The 20241-nt window shown below is 41.4% G+C and overlaps 1 protein-coding gene across 1 annotated transcript in view; it reads right to left on the bottom strand.

Moving 5' to 3' along the window:
- The window catches only part of LOC122985638 (unconventional myosin-IXAa-like), a 159010-nt gene that overhangs the window by 115964 nt on the left and 22805 nt on the right, over positions 1 to 20241 (bottom strand). Inside the window, exon 2 of the mRNA XM_044356466.1 lies at positions 5285 to 6254. Within this exon, the coding sequence (XP_044212401.1) occupies positions 5285 to 6187 (903 nt within the window). The 5' untranslated portion in view covers positions 6188 to 6254. The remainder of the gene's footprint in view (positions 1 to 5284; positions 6255 to 20241) is intronic.

The raw sequence follows: 20241 nt of genomic DNA, 5'->3' as shown, positions 1-20241 counted from the left end.
AACAAGGTTTAAAAAGTAATATTTCACTCACTTGCAGGTTCCCCTCCCTCTCTCCATTCATGCAGTTGGCAGTAAGCTTCTTAAACGAATCCAAGAGAATGACTTATCTGAGTCTACAGGCACTTATACAAATGTTCTCAAATCGAGGCCCAACCACGACGTCTCTTGCCAGTGTGAAATAGTTCATGCTGAGAAATGTTTTCCTTTTTATACCAGATCTCCTTCATTGATGCTGGCACAGCTGTAATATCAAAGCCTTGACGTCTGCTGCTTTGGAGCAGTTTCTAAACAAGCTACGGTAGCTACTGTCTTCAGGGACAAAGGAACGTGTCACCCAGTGTAGAGGTGTGGCTCATTGAAATGTTTTTAATAGTTTTGGGACAACAGCTGAGCTCTACGGAACAGAGGAATATGAATCAGACTTTGGATACACGTATAATACTTGTAAGTATGATGAGTTCATTGTTGGTTTGTCTCTGCCAAATCTCTGAGCTTTCTTGACAATAAGAATAATGTAGAAAATCGCTAGCCAAGTCCTTTAAGCTAGCTGTTGATGGTTAGTAAATACCTCCAAAAAGTAGGCTGACAGCTTGTGAAATCACTTTCTATTTCTGCACGTGTTAAACACAGAATATATGACCTGTGGGTGAGGCGGCTTTGGAGTTAAGTCTAGTGAATTTCATTTATATAAAACCCAAAATCACACATTTGCCTCAAAGGGCTTTAAAATCTGCAGAGCAGATGTAAGCAGTTCCACTGAGCTGGGCTGAATGAGACAAGTACAGTAACGAGTTATGTCACTAATTAGTTTTGCTGTTGAGTAATTAATAAGTAATATTTAATGAGTAATTGATTACATTTTTAAGTAACTTGCCCCAGACTGTACATGAAGTTAGATATAGATAATAAACAAGAAGATGGGAGCAGACGAAGGGTTCGAATATAGTTTTACACAGAGAGACAAGGGAACTGAAGCTACTGGGACAACAAACTAGTCAAAATCTCAATTCTTCTTTTAGGCTGGCAGGCATTTTTAATCCATCTAATATGCCTTTCTGACCTCATATTTTCAGCCTGACTCTGCCTCTGGCAAAAATTCAAACTTTCACAAAGCGTCACTGCAGCAGCAACAGCGTCTGACTGAGGCGAATAGGTTCTGTAATTGGCATTACAACTTGTGGAAACCAAAGAATTCGGGCTGGTTCAACACAGCAGCCTTGTGTCTTGGCTGGCAGTAAACTTTTTACCCCAGAGGGCTTCTTCTCAAAGGAACAAGTCAGCCTATAATGTCCCTGCATCCAGCTGTTATTCATAGGATGCAAACAGTGCATTAATGTGGACGTCATGTTCAGCTGTCGGAGAGAGGTGGAATAACTACAGCACGCAGGAAGGACCGTACAGTCCAAGCTGAGGGCTGGTTAATGTTGGATGCTTTTTATAGAGTGTGAACAGTTAGATGGTGAGAACAGGAGTCGTAAGTTCATAGAGGGTGACGTGGTTGGCTTGGAATGAGTGGCTAAATTGTTCTCTTATCATCAGATTATCTCCCTCATAAAAGCAGCTTTTTAAAAACACATTCCCAGAAAATGAAAAAAAAAAATGTATTTTCTGATTTTCATATGTGAAAATCTAATTACCTTTACTTCCTGTACAACTGCATATCTTACTGTTCATGCTATAGATAAAAAAAACAGCATATACCTCACAATAATTACCACTAATATTACTGTCACTTTCTCTCAAACTGCCATTTACATTGCAACAAAACTAGAGGACGTTTGAAACCGTAAACCTGACGTTTATGGTGCTTTAGACTCACAAGCCTTCAATAAATGCCACTAGACTTTGCATTGAACATTACTCACCCTGCAGTAACACAAGCATTCATTTGGAGTCATGTTTCAGGCCACCTGGTGAAAGGAAGTCAAGTATTCACTCTCTTTTTAGCTCTGTTTTTGGTCTCCACCAACTCTTGAGGGAAATACTATCTGGCTCTTTAGCAGCTAAATTCTCCACAGTGTTCACCAGCTAGTTGCTAACTTCGTCTGTTTTCTATTTGGTGCTGGGCAGGTACGTCTTCAAATTAAGCTTATGAGAGCAGTGAGAGGGAACCAAAACAGTAAAGTTGCGGTCTGGAAAACCAAATGAGCTCAAAGATGCTTTATAGAGCTTTGCAGAACTGAAAATCAGGTGATGTGGCCTGTGGCTTCTTTAGGGAACCATTTCCAAATACACATAGTCATTTGATCCTCTCTTATTACATTAATGCACTAGGATTTAGTTTCACTGACAGAATTAAAGCAATAGTTTGACAATTTGGGAGCTACATTTAACTGGAAAGATACATCAGTTGTATCAATCTTCTCACCTAACTGTCTTCCAGAAAGCAAATAAGCATGATTCCTAAAATGTAAAACTATTCCTTTAAGATTTAAGCTAGCTAAGAAAGATAGATTATGTTATGTTTGAGACTTTAATCATGTTGTAATATATAGTTATCAAAAATCAATTCTTCTTCATGTATCAGGAGCACAATCTACAATAACACACAACAAACTGGAGCCAGAAATGAAATAAGGAATTTTCCTAGCTTTATAACTCACTTTGCTTGCTTGTCTCTGTAACATTTAAACTGTGCACCTTGTTTTTTAACACCTCGGTTAGACAGGTGATTGATGGAGAAGTGATTACATGGGACACAATCATACTCCCGAACGCACCACACAAGCCACTGAACAGTATCTATTTCCTCAGAGAGTAATGTTCCTCTATCTGTGTTATTATCAAAACAGGCCTTTCAGACCTCGCAGCGCTGTCGCCTCTGGCATCTGAGCTCAGACAGGTATTCAGTCACCAGAGTCGAATCATCACCTGTAGAGAAGTGCAACTGTGCCCGCGTGAAGGACAGGTTCAACCACAGCTATGCGGTAAAGCTACGGAGCCAAAATACCAGTCATTTTCAACACATACATCCCTTGTTTGTAACAGATTGTTAGCATGTGCTGCATTGTATAAGGCAGTCACTTGAAAATGTATGCCTCCAAAGCATCTTTTTATTCAAGAGCTTTAAAATAAAATGAAAACAGATTCCAGAAACCCTTTTAAAAACACATAAACAGCTGCAGTTACATGTTTCTTTCCCGGAAGCAGCTAGGAAGTCTAAAAGGTGATTCATGATTTCCAGATGACACACTGTATATCCAACTGACCATACAACAGCCCCGTTTTGCCGTACAGATCTCCACATGGGACGCACATGGTGTCAACATGCACAGCTGCGTGTTGACGTGACGTCCCCATACGTCCTGACAGGAAGCTGTGTGCTGCAGAACAAAATGGCTGCCAGAAAACAACAATGTTGGGAGGCACTCAGAGCTCAACAAGTCATATTTATTAAGCTAAAGAGAACATGTCACAAATCTGAGTTTAAGCAGTTTAAGCAGTTTAAGTGTAATGTTGCCCTTGAATGGACCTTCCCAAAACACGAAATTCCCAGTGAAATTCCATAATCCATAATTCATTATTGATTTATAATCCGGGGCGGATTAGGCAGCATTCCATTAGGTTTTTTTTTTTTCCATCGATGAAGAGATTGGACACAGCAGAAAACCAGTTTCTAGGTCAAATAATATATATAAAAGTCATATGTGGTAAATCTGGGCTAAATATAGGTTATCCTGCATGTCGAGGCATTCCTGTTTCAGAAGGACATTTCTATAATCCATTTCATGCCTCGTCTTCAGATCAGGTTTTTGTCACTTTCCTTCTACAACTAGGGCATCTAACTCACAACGTATGAATTGTATTCAGCTTGGCTTGAGCTCACAGCTATAGTAAAAGGAACTATACCATGTTAGATTGGTAGGATTTTTTCACTTAACATAACTAAACCTGGATGATATTTTTAGAAACATGTGCTTTATAATCACATTTCTATATGCCATGTATTCTGTGATAGTCTGTAAGGCTAGTCAAGGTCACACATTTCTTTATGTTTTCCTGAGCCTTATTAGTCTCTGTCTTGGTCTTACATTGTTAAAGCTATAGGTCTGCAGTGTTTCCCCTAGGCTGACTGCTTAGGAGGGTGGGGGTGGGAGGGAGAGACTCAGCAGCCAGACGTTTCTCCTCTCTCTGTTTAGGAGCAGCTGAGATTGTCTCTAAAATGAGAATAGCTGGTCCACCTAAAAGGTCAGTCCACCTTAAGTGAGCCTGGTCAGGTAAGGCCAACCCATTGTCGCTAACGTCGGGGCTAACCCCCTTCACTTTTATCAGCAGGTGGCAAGCAAGACACAGGAACTTGGCTTGAGTCTTGAGGAGTTGTAGCATTTATTCACCAACAAATAGCCTAAACTGTACAAACATTTCACTGCTACGTTCACAGCTATACTGGTACTGTCTGCTCCAGTCGCCAGCCTCACCATCACAAACACACTCTCTCTTTCACTCACTGCTTTCCACCTTAAATACTTCACACTCGCTATTTTGGCCTGAATTTCAGATGTTCGGGGTCGTCGTCTCTCCATCTCTCATGCAGATTACATTAATAAATAACTCTTTTTGGCTTTTTACTCGCAAACCTTTTATTGCAATTGCAGTAATGCTTGCACATAAATTAGGTAAATAAGATAAATAAACATTTTGTTTCTTTCAGGAGGGGCGGGCCGCCCCTCCAAGGCAACGGTAGGGGAAACGCTGCACTTAAAATATTCAAAGAACCTAAAGGTTATCTGAACATGCAAGCTCCAAGAGACACTGACTAAATGCAGGAATTAAATCAGGAACTTCATGTCCCCTTTGCACATTCCTCCTCGCGTTTTTGTGCAGCAGGAACTATGGCCCAGCAACTAAATTGAGGCCCAGATTCCTCTGGATCTAAACCCAGGTAAATTTCCAGAGTTCCTGAAAAGGTTCCTGGAAAATGTCTTGCAATGGATAAGGGCTATTAAACTCAGCTGTGTTGGTTTTCCAGTCAGTGAGCTACAAGATACTCAAAGAACAAACACAAAAAAATAACACTGAAAGTTTGTCCAACACACCATCACAACCAATTTCTTCACACTGCAAACATTCACCAAAGATTTGGAGGCAAGTATCTACATGGTTAATTGTATCTAATGGTGGAAATCCAGATCTGGACCACCACCAAAATCAAATTTGCTCCTTTGCTGGCAAATATCTAGTTTGAGATTTTGAGATACCTTGCTGACAAACTGACAGACAAACATGAATGGAAATACATCCTCTGTAACATTTGCTCAATACTGCAGGCAAGTTAGTGTCTTACCTCCAACACAGGTCCTGCCCCCAAGATGATCTGCTCCACCCCGCTGGCGAATCCCTTCTGGCTGAGGGCAGTCAGGTGATGAATGAGGAAGTTGGTGCTCTGGGTCTTCCCAGATCCGCTTTCTCCAGAAATTACTATGCACTGATTCTTCCGTCGCTGTAGCATGGCATGATATGCTACATCAGCCACAGCATAAATGTGAGGCTCCAGCTTCCCCAGTGTGTGGTTGTCGTACAATTTGACATATTTAGGATTGTAGATTGGCAGGAACTGGAACGGGTTTATCACAATAAGAATACTCCCAATGTAAGTGTGGATCTTCTCTTGGCGGAAACGTGCACGAAGGCTTTCCAAAAGGGCGCGCTCTGTTAGCTCCGGGAGAGCGCAGAGGTCGGACGGAGGTTCGTTCCCTGCAGGCTGGGGGAGGAAACCCCGTTCCACCAAGCGCCGGCGCTCCTCAGTCACCCGCAACCACATCTGCAGGCTGCCACCATAATGAATAGATCCGTCTAGGTTCTTCTCCCGTAGGAGGAAGCGGTAGTCGTCACCGCTGCCCAGGCCGCTGCGGTTCTCCAGGGCGCTTCGCGGCCACAGCATCATCCGCTGAACAGGGCAGTCGCCGGGGTTGAGGATCCATTCCTCCCCGCCAAACTCCTTCACCTCGGCCAACACGTAGCATTTGGTACGCTCCAGGCGCAGCCGTTCAATGAGGCACTCGATGGCTTCAGCAGCTGTGGTGTTCTTGCGGGCGCTGACGGGGCAGTAGATCGTGCCCTCAGCCAGGGCGCCCGGGTAGACGCGCAGGGTGAACTCCTGGTCCTCCAGGCGCCGCCGCATGCTGCCACTAGCGGTGGCCATGTTGGCGCTGCTGGCGTAGCTGCAGCCGCCATCTTGTAAGCTCATGGTGGCGCAGCAGGTCCCATCAGCACACCGCTCTCTGGGCCCACAGGACTGACTCAGGACATCCCAACTGGAGGAGGACAGAGATGAAGAGAGAGATGGGGAGAGGAGAGAGACGGAGAAGGTTAAAAATGGCAGCAAAACAACAGAACAATGAGAGTTCAATGGAGAAATTAGATGTTCAGACATCATTTCATATCCTCACAGCAGCCTCAGGCATTTCCAGTACATTGAGTCACAACAGGGTCAGTAGAGTCACGGCGATTTCATCTGTCCCATGACAGAGAGGGCCGACTCAATAGGCTTTCTGTTTTGGATTGTAAAGGGAACTTCTATCACAAACGCCACAAAAGAGGAGCATGAGACCGAGTCAAAGACAGAGACAAGAACTGATAGCTATTCAAAACAATGAGGAACAGTAGCCGCTTCATGAATTTAAAGGCTACTGGCCGCAGCTTATCAGAGCCGCATACCCTGTGTATGTATGTGTGTGTGTGTGTGTGTGTGTGTGTGTGTGTGTGTGTGTGTGACTCATGTGATAATCCAAGGGCTCTAGCCGTGTGCCAAGATTAACAGCTGCCACCTTCCACACAAAAGTGGCTGTAATGAGAGCACAATGGTGTAATTCACCACTTCCCTGTTGATAGTGGACAGAGCACTCCATTCTCTCTCTCTCTCTCTCTCTCTCTCTCACACACACACACACACACAGACTAAGACACATCAAATGTGACTTAAAAAAAATTGTTAAATATGCTGATGATTATGAGACAGAGATGCTGCAGAAACACTCTTGCCAAATTACTATAATAACTAAACGATAATAACGTAACATATGTTTAAATTGATGTTTGATTTTATGCAATTGAAGCTAAAAACCTTTTTTTATCTCACTGAACTTTATGTTAACTAAGAGAAAAACTCATTTTCAGAGGCTTTTACTCGAAAAGCATGAAATGAAAATATTAAAATACTCCCAAAATCAGACTGAAAGTCAATATAAGTAATTATTTTAAAAGCAAAGAAATTCAGATGAGTCATAAATTTTGCAGAATCAGGCGCTTGTTTGATTTAGTATATTTATGATTTCCTTATTTAAAGTAGATATATTCTCATTTTGGGAGGAAATTCTTCACATATCAAAGTTAATTAAGTCTTTCAGATCGTAAAACATTTATTTCTGGGAATACTGTAAAAAAAACACGTAAGTATACTAAGCCCATTGTACTATGAAGCGTCGTTAAATTCTTTACCTAAAACTGATTATCAAATAAGATATATGAAAGGACAAGAGTAAAGGTTCCACACTGCCATGTTTGTTTCTGGCATCACTGTCAGTGTTTTATATTTAATAAGTATTCTCTGGTGACAGGAATATAATTAGGGAACTGTGATGCCGACCTTTACATTGCCAGATGTTTGTCTTGTTAGAGATGCTTCCTCTACACTACTAAATGTATCTACAGCTATAGATACAGAAAATGTATCTTTAGAAAGTGCTGTTCTACAAGATGCCCGTCGCCACGGAAATACAGATGCCAGTACCACATTAGCACACAAATAAATCAATATCAAAGTGTAAGAATGTATCAAGTACCACAAAATGTAAAAACAAGAACTAAATTTAAATGTAGGCCAACGCCAAGACCACCGCTGTGAAGGATTACCTGATCCCTGCCAGTCTCCCTCTCGCTCTACGTTGTACTTCTCCTTTCATACATACATTCTCTTTTCTGGGTCAGTGCACCTCATAATTTCTTCCTCTTTTCACTTTTCCTGTTTTTCTATCTTCCTCTGTGTCTCTCAAGCTGCTGCTCTAGATATTCACTATGAACATAAACACATATAATCACTGTAGTATCCGTCTTTTTTGCCTGGCAGTTTATTGGAAACAATGTCCTTGTACAAACATAAATTTACAGAATTTCAGACTAAATTGAGGTTATTATTCACATGTAGAATTTTAGCCCTTGAAGACTCAAAATTGAGTGCTGCTCTCATTTTAATAATCTCTCCCCCCCAGTTTTTTTAATAGCTTTTTTCTTCAATGGCTTCAAGCACATGTGCTACTGTATAGACAGGAAAAAGTGAGAAAAGAGAGGATGAGCAAGGCAGTCGGCCAGCCCCAGCACCACGAGACATACAGTAGACAGAAAGCGAGGGAATAGACAGCTGGGTGTCTGTAAGAAACAAAGAGGTGGACTGTGCAGGATGAAAGACGGAGCAGAGGCTAAAAAACAGACAGAAAGGAAGAGAGTGAGAAATACAAGCTTCAACAACTCAGAGTTTATGTCGGGAAAAAAGGAAAAGAACAAGACGACAGTAAACACTCCGTCTACCACCACTGATTCAGTCACAATCTCACACATCACACGTTCATTTTCTCACACTATCATTTCCTCTTTGCTTCCTGCGATGTGAAATTTGTGATTTTTAAGCAAAAGAGCAGCAGTTTTGGTTTTTTTTTTCCAAGTTCAGACAGGCTGAGGTGCAGAAGGTACCAAGGTTAATGCAGCAATTTTCACAGATTCTGTTTGAACTGAAAGCATGCACCGACATCAAATCAAATCATTGCCATTCGCGTTCCAGTGGAGCAGCCAATCACAATGATTTTGTGGTCGAGCAACTAACAGCTGAGCATGAGCGGAGCAATGCTGGAGAGACTGCAGTGTTGGCAACGTGCAGCTCATTACGTCTGTGTTACAGCTATGCTAACATTAGTCAGCGATGGTTCAATATTCAGCGGGCGAGCACCTTCATCACTGAACAGCTTCTTATCTCTGGCCAAAGACCTGTTAAATATGTGTGTGTCTGTATGTGTGTGTGTGTGTGTGTGTGTGTGTGTGTGTGTGTGTCTGGCGGTGGGTGTGGATTACAGATTTCAATCACTGACCTCAAGGATTCAGTCATGTTAACTTGACAGGTGGTCATTTGTCTAATTTTATGAGGGCCAGAGAGAGGTTGAGTGGGTCAGTTTACCAGTAAAAGTAGTAGTTTGGTCCCTCTGACTGATATATTATTATATATGACATCATTAGATTATTAATAGTGAAGCATCAGTGTTAGAGCAGCATGTTACTGTTGTAGCTGCTGGAGGTGGAGCTAGTTTACACTACTTTATATACAGTTAGCTAGTTTAGTCCAGTGGTTCCCAACCTAGGGGTCGGGCCCCTCCAAAGGGCCACCAGATAAATCTGAGGGGTCGTGAGATGATTAACGGGAGAGGAAAGAAGAAAAAACAAAGTTCTGATACACAAATCTGTGTTCAGTTTTTAGACTTTTTCTCGAATCTTTGATTTTTAGTGAAATATTGGATCATTTGAACATTTATTGAAATGAAACCATGTGAGAAGTTTAGAGGGACAAATCACTATTTAGTGGAGCTGTTAACAACTCATAGACATACCAAAGATGTTATATTATCCACTGTATCAAATCTTCACGAGAAAAGTAACTAAAGCTGAAAAGTAACTAAAGCTGGAAATACTCCAGTAAAGTACAAGTACCTCAAATTTGTACTTAAGTACAGTACCTGAGTAAATGTACTTAGTTACTTTCCACCACTGGTGTCTGAGCAGGCTTACATCATCTCACGTCATCTCCAAATTCCACCTGCTGGCTTTTTCAGTTTGATATAAATATTCGGTTACTGAAACCAGCTGCTCTAGCCTTCATTCAGCCCTCCAGTTGGTTTGCCTTCATCAGTTCTCTGTAGCTTTCTGAACCCAGCTGTCTGTCCAACTCAGCCAGTCATTAAGCTGGAAAAGAGTGACTTATGACTGTCATCTACATGTCCTCTTGTCACTGCTCAAATGTTAGCCGCTGGGGGCGAAATACAGGCTGGCTTCACAATGAGAGTAGATGGCAGAAAGATATGACAGCATGAGAGAGAGAGAGTGTATGTGTTTCAGTGAGTAAGTATATTTCTCTTCACCAGAACTGATACTATCTTAAATGCCACAAAAATTATATATACGGCATGTACATTTTTTTTAAGTTTAACAAACAGAAACTTACTGTAACAAGATTATAATTCACAAATGTCTTGAGCAAATCTTCCCTGTTGTGCAGACGTACTTTGAATTTTGTAGCTAAAGGGAAACTATTAAAACTTCATACAAACCAAATGAAGGAATCAGTGATGACATGCATCACATTGAGGTGGATATAAATATACTGTATATGTCTATTTAGCTGTTTTCATTGATTGATACAGAGCAGCAACTTTTCTTAACATCTGGCGTCTGGTAGGGTTTCCCTTGGAAAAACCTCTTGTAGACGGAAAGTAATATGATTTATCTTTTTCCAGCGGAAGAAAATGTGGTTTGTTTGGAATAAACATAAGAAAATCAGGGTAGAAAAGATTGTTACATACAGGGATTCAAACTTTTTCAAGTACCAGACACTCTGATAGACAAGTAATCTCTGGGAAGTACCCTTCACAAACACCACAGACGTCGCCTAAATAAAAGGATACTGAAGATTACCAGTTTAAAAGGACAGGAGGGCAATCTAAATCCCTACTTCGAGTAATGACGTTTTTTTCCACAAAACGGATAGAGAGCAACTTTAATTCTTCCCCTGCGTGCATTGTTGCCTCGAAAGCTATAACCGTGGGACCCCTCCCCAACCTCTGCTGGAGTCCCAGAAAATTACTGGACAGCAAATCTCCAGAGCAGTTTAGAGAAAATTAACCTCTTGCCGGCTTTCAGTAGCCTGTCTGCTGAGACTTTATGAACCAGTAAGCTGGACAGCGGGAGACGGCAGGAGTAGCTGGAAGGCTATGCTCAATCCTTTGGGGCAATCAGAGGTGGGGACTGATGGATGGTCCATAGGGGTGAGGGGTCAGAGTGAGGAGCCAAGGTTACATACCAGCTAAGGGTCTGACAAATCACATGTTGTGGAGCTGCGAAGCTGGGCGCCAAATTTTTGGAAACTTTTCTGGCATTTACTTGAACAGCTGCATGCGGTGAAGTCATTCACGCAGGAATTGGACGGCTATTACATACGAATCCCCAAACACAACAGACGGACATGACTTCATACTGTATGTTCAACACAAAAACTACTTCTGACAGAGTTTTGATGATGATGGATGAAGCTGGAAAGTGATTATAAGTCAGGTACAGCAGGGAAGGGAGGAGGAGATGAGATGATAGGGAGAGAAAGTTGTGGAAAGAAGAGAAACACAAAGAGGCAGTGTAGTAGAGGAGGCGAAACGTACGTATTTCGTCTTGTTTTGACACGGTTGAACGTGAAGTGCTGACATCGTGTCGAGATAAGACGCCGAGCTGACGTGGTGGAGGACTGGTGAGGGCTTTAAAACAGAGAGAGATTGATTGAGTAGAGGACGTTTAGTGGGAGCGTGCCAGTCATCTAACATCTACTCAGGAGGAGCGGAACTGCGCTAATGTTAGAAAACAGAGCTCCTTCCAAATACACATTAATATTTAAAGAGAAAGTGATGGGAAGGGATTCAGCAAGGACAGAAGGAGACAGGAAGCTGCTGTGTACAACCAAATACATGTTTTAAGACATGAATACATACATATGTATTGGCATGTACTGGGTTGGCATGACGAGCTTGAGGAATTTCATTGTGCGTCAGTTTGAAAGTGTCTCATAAATACAGTATATAAAGTAATTGTCCGTTACAACTTCCCAGAAATCAATAGTGTCGTCTCTGCTATGACGCCTACAAGTCTCCATTGTGGTTGCATATGTCCATTAGTTGCTGCGTTAGAATAGTAATATTGCATTTTATTTGTTTTTGTCTCCAGATAAAAGCATGAAACAACCAACATCAGCTGACCCCATCAGTCTTTATTGACTTCAGACTCATTAATGCTGACTTATGAGTCTTTCAGATATTAGTGAGGCATGTGAACTTTTCTAAGCTGAAGTAAAGTTCAGATTAGCTTCACACTCCTCTAACATGCCAAAACATGTGTCTCTTTGGATTCGGGTACATGGTGTAAATGAACAACATGTTGTGTACTGAATAAGAACAAAACCGCAGTCTAGATTCGACTTGATATGCTCTTTAAAAAACATCCAGACAGGTGACTGGTCTGTTATTTTAGCTGTTAGCTCTAGCCTTGAGCTAATAGCCGTTATTGTTGCTTTAAGGCTAAAGCTCAGAACAGACTTTATGATTACTGAAGACTCGACAACTTACACATAACAACTGTTATGAGTACTAACAGCCAGAAAGGAGCACATGCTGAATGAGCGAGTAAATACAACACAATGGGCGATAGTCTGTTTCCTGCTGCAGTTCTGTGCTCAAACCTCATGAAGGGAATTGTAAATTAATAGCTACTTTCTACACATTGCCCTAGTTTGCTATTTTGGTTGTTTTATTTTTATTTGCACACATGAAGGGCTGCAAATAACGCTTATTTTCATTATTGATTCATGCACAGATTATTTTTTCGATAAATCACTTCATTGTTTTGTCTAAGAAGTCAAGAACTATTGAAAAAATGTCCATCATGTCCTAAGAGATGTCATCAAATGTCTTGTTTTGTCCATCCAACAGTCCAAAACCCAAAGATATTCAGTTCATAAATATATAAAACAAAAGAAAATCCTCACATTGGAGAAGTTGGAATGAGAAAAGTTTTGGTTGCCAGTAATTTTTCTGGCAATTTAATAATTGATTAATCACCTAATCGCTGCAGCTCTACACAAGACGGTTTTGATTCAATTCATAGATATCAAACATTTAAAACAATCAGCGAGATCGACAGGAAATCACTGGATTAAAGGCCAAATGATAAGAATCATTCAACATCGCTCACTGTACGATTTTATCTCTCGAAGGTCAACGCCAACTGAACCTCACTGGGAAATCATTTTCATAACCAGCTCCACAATACATCAAAGACATTTTTTGGTACTGTATGATTCTCGTCTTTGGACTACTACACCTCCGTCATGCTTTGGCACAGAGCGGGAATCAAAACACAGCAGCAGCGCAGCAAACATGAAGTAAATTACCGAGCCTCTATGACAAATGCATCGGAGGAGACAGGGAGTCTTTAAAATCATATAAAACTAAAGAAAGCTGCCAACAACAGGCATAAATCCAAGATATTAAATTCAGATGAGAAGCTCAACCCGTCCTGCAGGTCTTCAGCCGCTCTGAGTCTGGCTGGTAAACAGTAACACCCCCTCCTCTCCCACAGTCGGTTCTCACCAGTATAACAGCAATAAACACCGAACCTCAGCATTCCTCAACACTGCTCACACACACATAAACACACACGAGTTCACTTAACTTTAAATCTTTCAGTAAAAAAAGGAGTGTGTTTTCTTCTCTGTCCTAAAACAGAGGCTTATAGTTATTAAACTCAGAATGATAGGATTAGTTAAACAGCGACCACACTGCCAAATTTTTTGGCTTGAACTGTGACTAACGCACAGTAATTCTTCTCCACCTCCACACACACACACACACACACACACACACACACACACACGCTTGCTCCCACGCCCGATCGCTCATCAGAGAAGATCACTGCAGGATGTTTTTAACTCCTCCTCACTTCTGGCTGCTGATCATCTTCAGTAGGTACCCACATACTCCCAAAGCATCAGCTCAGAGAAACACCGCACCTCGTGTTCAAATATCTCACCATCATCCCCCCGAATTCATGTGCGGTGTGTGCACAGCTGGTATCATTAATCCAGCTGTGGTTTGGTAATTTACAATCCAATTTAAACCTGGATTTTTTTTTGTCTTATGATCTTATCCGTTTTGACTTTTCTGAATACTCGGAAAACACACTCGTAAATTACTGGATTTAGACGACTGCCTCACGCTGCAAACGAGTAAACACGATAGCTGGTTAAGATGCAATAAAAGAGTAAAGACAAAATCTAGTTAAGATGCATAACAGCTATGATTTTCCAAAACTATCTCAAATAAAGTTAGAGAGATAAATTTAAAAGGGGACAGGTCTTACACATTTCCAGGTCTATATTTATATTCTGGGGCTCTACTTTGCATGATTTACAGTCCAATGAACCCACTCTCTTCTGATTGGTTGGCTTCAGAAAGCTCTCGGCCAACTTCTGTCAGCCTTGGAGGCTACGTAAACAAACAACAGTAGTAGGTTTTCACTTATTTTTCTGGTTGTTTACTCGAAATGGAAACTTCTCAAAACACATCTGTACATGTTCGAACCCCAATCTGGTCTGAAATATGCAAGTGGACAATGCAAACAACCCATGGACAGCATATTTAAAAGCTTTTTTGGCAAACTCCGGTTTTGATTTCTACATATGTATGTAAACAGGTAAGGAGGAAACAACCCAAGGAGAGATTTGTATATAAAAGTCAATCTGTAAAGTTTTCCCTCTTTCGGTATCTCCCATTGAAGTCGCTTCAGCAATGTACACAATCCCTCCGAAACTGGAACAGAAGAGTTGCCTAAAGGGTTCAGTGTGCTGAAAATTAAGTGTTTATCAGATCGGTTAGTAGCATCAGAAACCCCCAACACCTTTCCAACGCCATAAAAGGGAAGCTGTGACAATTTTTGGAGACTTTCCAAAACTGACAATTCGACAAATACAAGCACTTCGCACACAGAAAAGTGCACACGGAGCAGCACACCGAGCACGGTGCTGAGGTGAGATAGTACGCCAGGTTTGAGCTTCTCTCATGCTGACTTTTTTTAAAAATTTTTGACACGACTACAGGAGAGACTGTCCATAAAATGTGTTATTCCCATCGCCAAAATACAGTTATCTCTATTTGTATGATTTACTGCTCTCTACCAGCTACAACAGGCTCAAACACAGGTACAGCCAGGTATAAAACAAGACTGTGCTCCTACTGTAACTTTTACTGTACGTACAAATGTGAATCAGAGCGTTGCTGGAAAACAGAAAACGTGTTCAGGCAACTTTCCATGGATGGTTAACGGTTAAAAAATGAAAAAAAAAAAAGCAAAATAATAAATGCTATGTGTTTGTGTGTTTGTGTGTGTGTGTGTGTGTGTGTGTGTGAATTCCTGAATTCCAGCCGGCCAGCAGAGCTCACAGGAACTGAGCCCACACAGACACAAACATGCACACAGAGACAGAGTGCCGAGTCATTCGGTGCAGCACTCAGTGTGTGTGTGTGTGTGTGTGCGCGCAAAGGGGGAAAAAAGCGCATGTGCAAGATGCATTTTCTACCCTGACACAGATGCTAAAAAAACACTCAGGACAGTCAGGTTTTTCAGATTTTTTCCCATCATGCTCTAGACCTTCCAGACACGTTATTCATTGAAAATCAACATTTTCAAATCGGACGCACAGAGAAGAACTTGTCTGGAAAATATACTTTATATCATTATAAAATTAACACACATCAATCTGTGTGGCTTATATGTATTTATATACTGACAACACACATGTGGGCACACCCTACACTGGTTCCCTCCTGAGGTCAATACTGTGTTTTTGTGCGTGTGTGTGTGTGTGTGTGTGTGTGTGTGTGTGTGTGCGGCTGCTGCTGTGTTGGTGTGTTAAAGACATGTTGCAGAGCCACTTCCCCATCCTCTGCACGATTACATTCCCCACTGGGAGATGACATCACCTCAGCCCGCACCGCTCTCCTCCTGGCACAGCACACACACACACACACACACACACACACACTCTCACACACACACACACACACTAATGGAGCATCAGCATCAGAAAAAAGGCGCAGGGGCCTGTATTGATTAAAGATCCCTTCCTCAATAAAATCAGACATCAACTGAGCATCTCTGTTGCCATGGTTACAGGCTGATTCACATCAATTAGTGCCATGTGTATCTTATGATCCTTTAAATGTGATATTATTGTGTTTTCTGTTTGGCTTCGATCATGATGGAAATCAGTGTTTGTTTCTTTTGTTTTGGGGTTAAATGGACGCTGGAGCTGTTATTAATTAATGTTAGTCATGGTGTTTTTCTATTTCCTAAATCAATTCAAATCTTCTTCCGTCTCTCTTTCCCTCTTAAATCCTTCGTTTTAAGCTGCGTAACGAGCTGCAGATTCAGATCCAGCTGTAGGAAGTCCTGGAGAAATTATCATGTCACGGGAATGAATACGGCTCTGCAAGACTCTCTGAGCAGGTCACAGTTCCTTATGCATATATAGTATTAGCACAATTTGCACCTCAGAAATTGCAAATGTACCTGTTAGAATAGACAAGACAGGAAGGACACATGCAACAAAGGTCCTGAGCCAGATTTGAAGCAGAGATATTGTGGATATGTGATACTGAGACCACTTGACCTCTACATATTAGTAGACAGATGACCTATAACCATTATGTTGTTAAATATTGTTTAATATACACAATGACTTTTGGAAAAACAGCTTTTTTTGTTTGTGGGAAGATACAGCTGCACAATAGCAAACCAGCAACCGCTTTTCCATCATTTTAATATACTGTATAGTTAATTACTGTATAATAAGACTTTTCTATAAAGAATTCGAAGCCCAAACTACCCTGATAATCACAATGAATTTCAATATCGTGCAAAGGCGGAGGCAGACTAACGCAGCAGCGGTGATTCAGAAATCTGGAACCCAGAGAGAGCAAAAGTGGACATCTTTCTAGTTTTAAACAAAATTTATTTGCACTTTATTTGAATTTACTGAATTAATTGCTTTAGTTTGTTTTTTGCCCTTTAACATATTATCATTTATGAAGACGTATATGTTATTTTGAGCAGACAGACGTCAACAAGACCTTTTAAATTATATATAACAGTCATATTCCACTGAAATGTCACAGACACCCCCCCCCCTCCGCCTTTTACCTTTTCCATTTTTAGAATAGCATTAAATTTCACATGTCTGGTTAAAATCTAAATTATTTACCATATTACCTTTAAAACGTGAGTAAACTGCACGTGCACAAGAGAGGATTTATCTGCTTCTTTATCCCCCTTTTTTTTTTTTTTCAAGCTGCATCTGAGCGGCCCCTGGGAGATACAGATGACTCTATAAGTGATGAGCAGCGAGTCGTTATTGATCCGAGCCTGAGAGAAAATGTCGACCTCCCCTGCCTGAGGTTTAGCCTGAACGTGACCAATAGGAACTGAACCTGAGACAGGCGGACAGTCTGTTCCCATCAAGCGCTACAATACGTCATGTGACCAGTCAAACATCGCTTGTCTGTTTCTGACAAAACGTTGACGGATGAAGCATCTTGTGTTCTAACAATGCAAAACTGCTACTATTAAAAGGTGAAATTTTTAAACTACAACATGATTCTTTAGAAACCACAGTCTTTTTTTGGCATTAAACGAAATGACACACAATCAATCAGGGACTCGATGTGAACTTGCTGATTTGTTGCATCGTACTGTATCAGCAATAGATCACCTTAATACAGTTTGAATCCGAGTTTTTGCTAGCAGGATGGTTATTTTCATTCTGAATCGGTTTCCTGTCTGAGATGTTTACACAAAAGTGGAGCAATGTTGCTACAATCCATCATGTCGTGTCAGCTGTAAACAAAAATGCAACCACATTGGAAATGTTTAGCAATTCTAGCTAAAGTGAATAATTTATCAAGCGAAAACAGCACATTTTAGCTTCTCCAATGTGAAAATGTGCTGATTTTCTCAGTTAAATATCATTGTAAGCTAAGTTTTTGTATTGGAATTTTGGTCAAACATTTTACAGACTAATAGATGAATAAATAAATCAACAAATACACTGATAATGAAAATAAATATTAGTCGCAACCCCATAAATCAGGAATAATTTGGTCACAAACGTGGGTAACATCCTTACTTTTGCAAAAAAGTTTTGTTGTTTTTTCCACAACAAATTCTGTTTCAACGGTGGGATTCATACAATTGAAACAGAGGTAACAGAAGACTTAAAAGTCCATCATATGAATTACACCACCTCTTCTGTTTCTGTTACTGCGCTGAATAAAAGTGGATGTAAGGCTGAGCCAAGGACAAGCTCGGCCTGCGTTTCTCTCCCACAACCTGATCGAGGCCAACAGAAACACCCCTGAGTGTGTTTGAATTAAAGCGGCTCTGCCTCGCACTTCCACACCAGAACAAGAGATGATCTGCCCGCAGCTTTGGCTCTCAAGGTGCGGTCAGCTGAACCCGATCCAGAAGAGCTATTGCTGAGGAACTACTGGACACCGCAGAACTGTGGAAAATGAAAGAGTGGAACTTAATAGGGCGAGCAGGGACAACAGACACGCTTAAAGACGCTCAGACCCACTCCAAAACGAGAAAGGAAACCTGCGTCTGAAATGTCAACAGACCGACCAGAGAGCTCTCCACGTAACCGCTGCACATTTACTTAACATCAACTTTCCAAACGATGCTACAAAAAAGAAAAAAAAAAAAACCCATCAAACCTCGCCAGGGTCACAGTGCCACTAATGGCTCCATCATCCTTATTGATCCTCCAGTTTCCACCTCTGTTTCCCATTGGCCGTGCAGTTCTATGCTGGGATTTGTGTCCGCAGGACAACGATCAATATCAGCCTCTCTGTTTAGTGCACTGAACATCCACATTTTTCATTTTCAAATAATCAATGCTGAGATAAACTCTGATTTCGCAGCGGAACTCCTGATGTCAAGAGAACATGGTATGTTGGGCTAAATAAGTTGACATCAATATGTGGAATTTCCATCAAATCAAGTCCAGACAATGTTTACAGCATAACAAAGCTTATTCTATACTGGATTACTCACTCTAAACTGCCCTGGATGACCTTAAAGGGTTTGAGATGCAAAATTTCCAACTCCAAAACCAATTAAATGCCCGCAAAATCCTCTTTTAACCCTTAATTTAAACTGCTTTTTTTTTCCTTCCGCTACTTTCCAATCATACCAAAAGGGGCTCAGGCTGAGTAATGCTTGCGGACTGACAGTTCCTCATGCATAATTTCTGTGCTGTAATGAATGGTGGGGCTGTGGTGTTTTGGGAAGATGAAAGCGAAGCAAGTCTGGCCCTAATAATGGCCCTCACAGCGCTGGACCAGGAAGAACCAAACATGTCACGACCGGCAGGATGCGTGCATGTGTTTGCATGGAAGAGCACGGGGGTTTTTTACGCTGTTCGATGCAGATGCAAAACCTGGCTCCCCCCATGCAACAGGCTTTGGTGATGTGTGCTGAACAGTTTTGCAGAAGCTTTGTGAAATCTGAGGATGTCTGACTTGACTGCGTACAAAGCAGTGTGACAGGTAAAGTGTTCGCTCCGAATACGTGGCCACTTCCTCTCTGCAGGCCTGTCGCTGCAGCTTCACGTCAACAGCCTGGCACGCCTCGACTGCGGACGGACAAAACGGGTCAGCAGCTAATGCGCGCGTTTGTGTGTATGTTTGATTTTGAGTGCATGCGTGTAAAAAACACATAAAAGCAGCTGCAGTCATTGTGGACGGAGCTAAATGACTTTGAGACAAAGAGGTCTGCAGCACTTCAATAAAAGCGGCCTGAAGTACAACACTGGTCGCCGCACAGCCAGAAAAAGACAAAGACAAGCAAAACAAGGGTGCCACAAGAATTACCAGCGGCATGTCTTTTAAACAAGGGATGGTATTTGACAATCAGCATAGACGATGTCAAATTGCATGTTTGAGCCCACATTTTGGGCACTGCCTTTAACAATGACTCTTTGACTTTCTGCAGAATAACTGGAATCTAAAATGACATGCCGTCTGCTGGAGCACAAGTCTCCTTTTCCTCACTGTCTTTTATTCTCTTCAGCCTTTTTTTTAAGCCATAAAATGATATAAACTGGCATTACTCTTTTTTAATATTAACAATTCCCCTGAAGAGGCACAACTAACACTGTATTTATCCTGTTAACGAGTATTTCCTCAATAGCCACAGCCTGATGCAGGTTATGTCTCCGTGCTATAGAGCTCAAACGTTGTATAAACAATAAAACCACTGATGTATTAGGAGAGCTGGAGACAGTACAGTGAGTCAGCCAGAGGCTAACTGCAGTACTGCAACAAAACAATCCATATTGTCCTCATAGACCGCCATTATTAAAAATGACTCTGCAGAGTACGTTTTATGTCC

This window comes from Thunnus albacares, chromosome 7 (genome assembly GCF_914725855.1).
Source record: "Thunnus albacares chromosome 7, fThuAlb1.1, whole genome shotgun sequence".
Taxonomy (NCBI): domain Eukaryota; kingdom Metazoa; phylum Chordata; class Actinopteri; order Scombriformes; family Scombridae; genus Thunnus; species Thunnus albacares.
The sequence above is the reverse complement of the archived record's forward strand: the minus strand, read 5'-3'. Positions and strand labels throughout refer to the sequence as shown.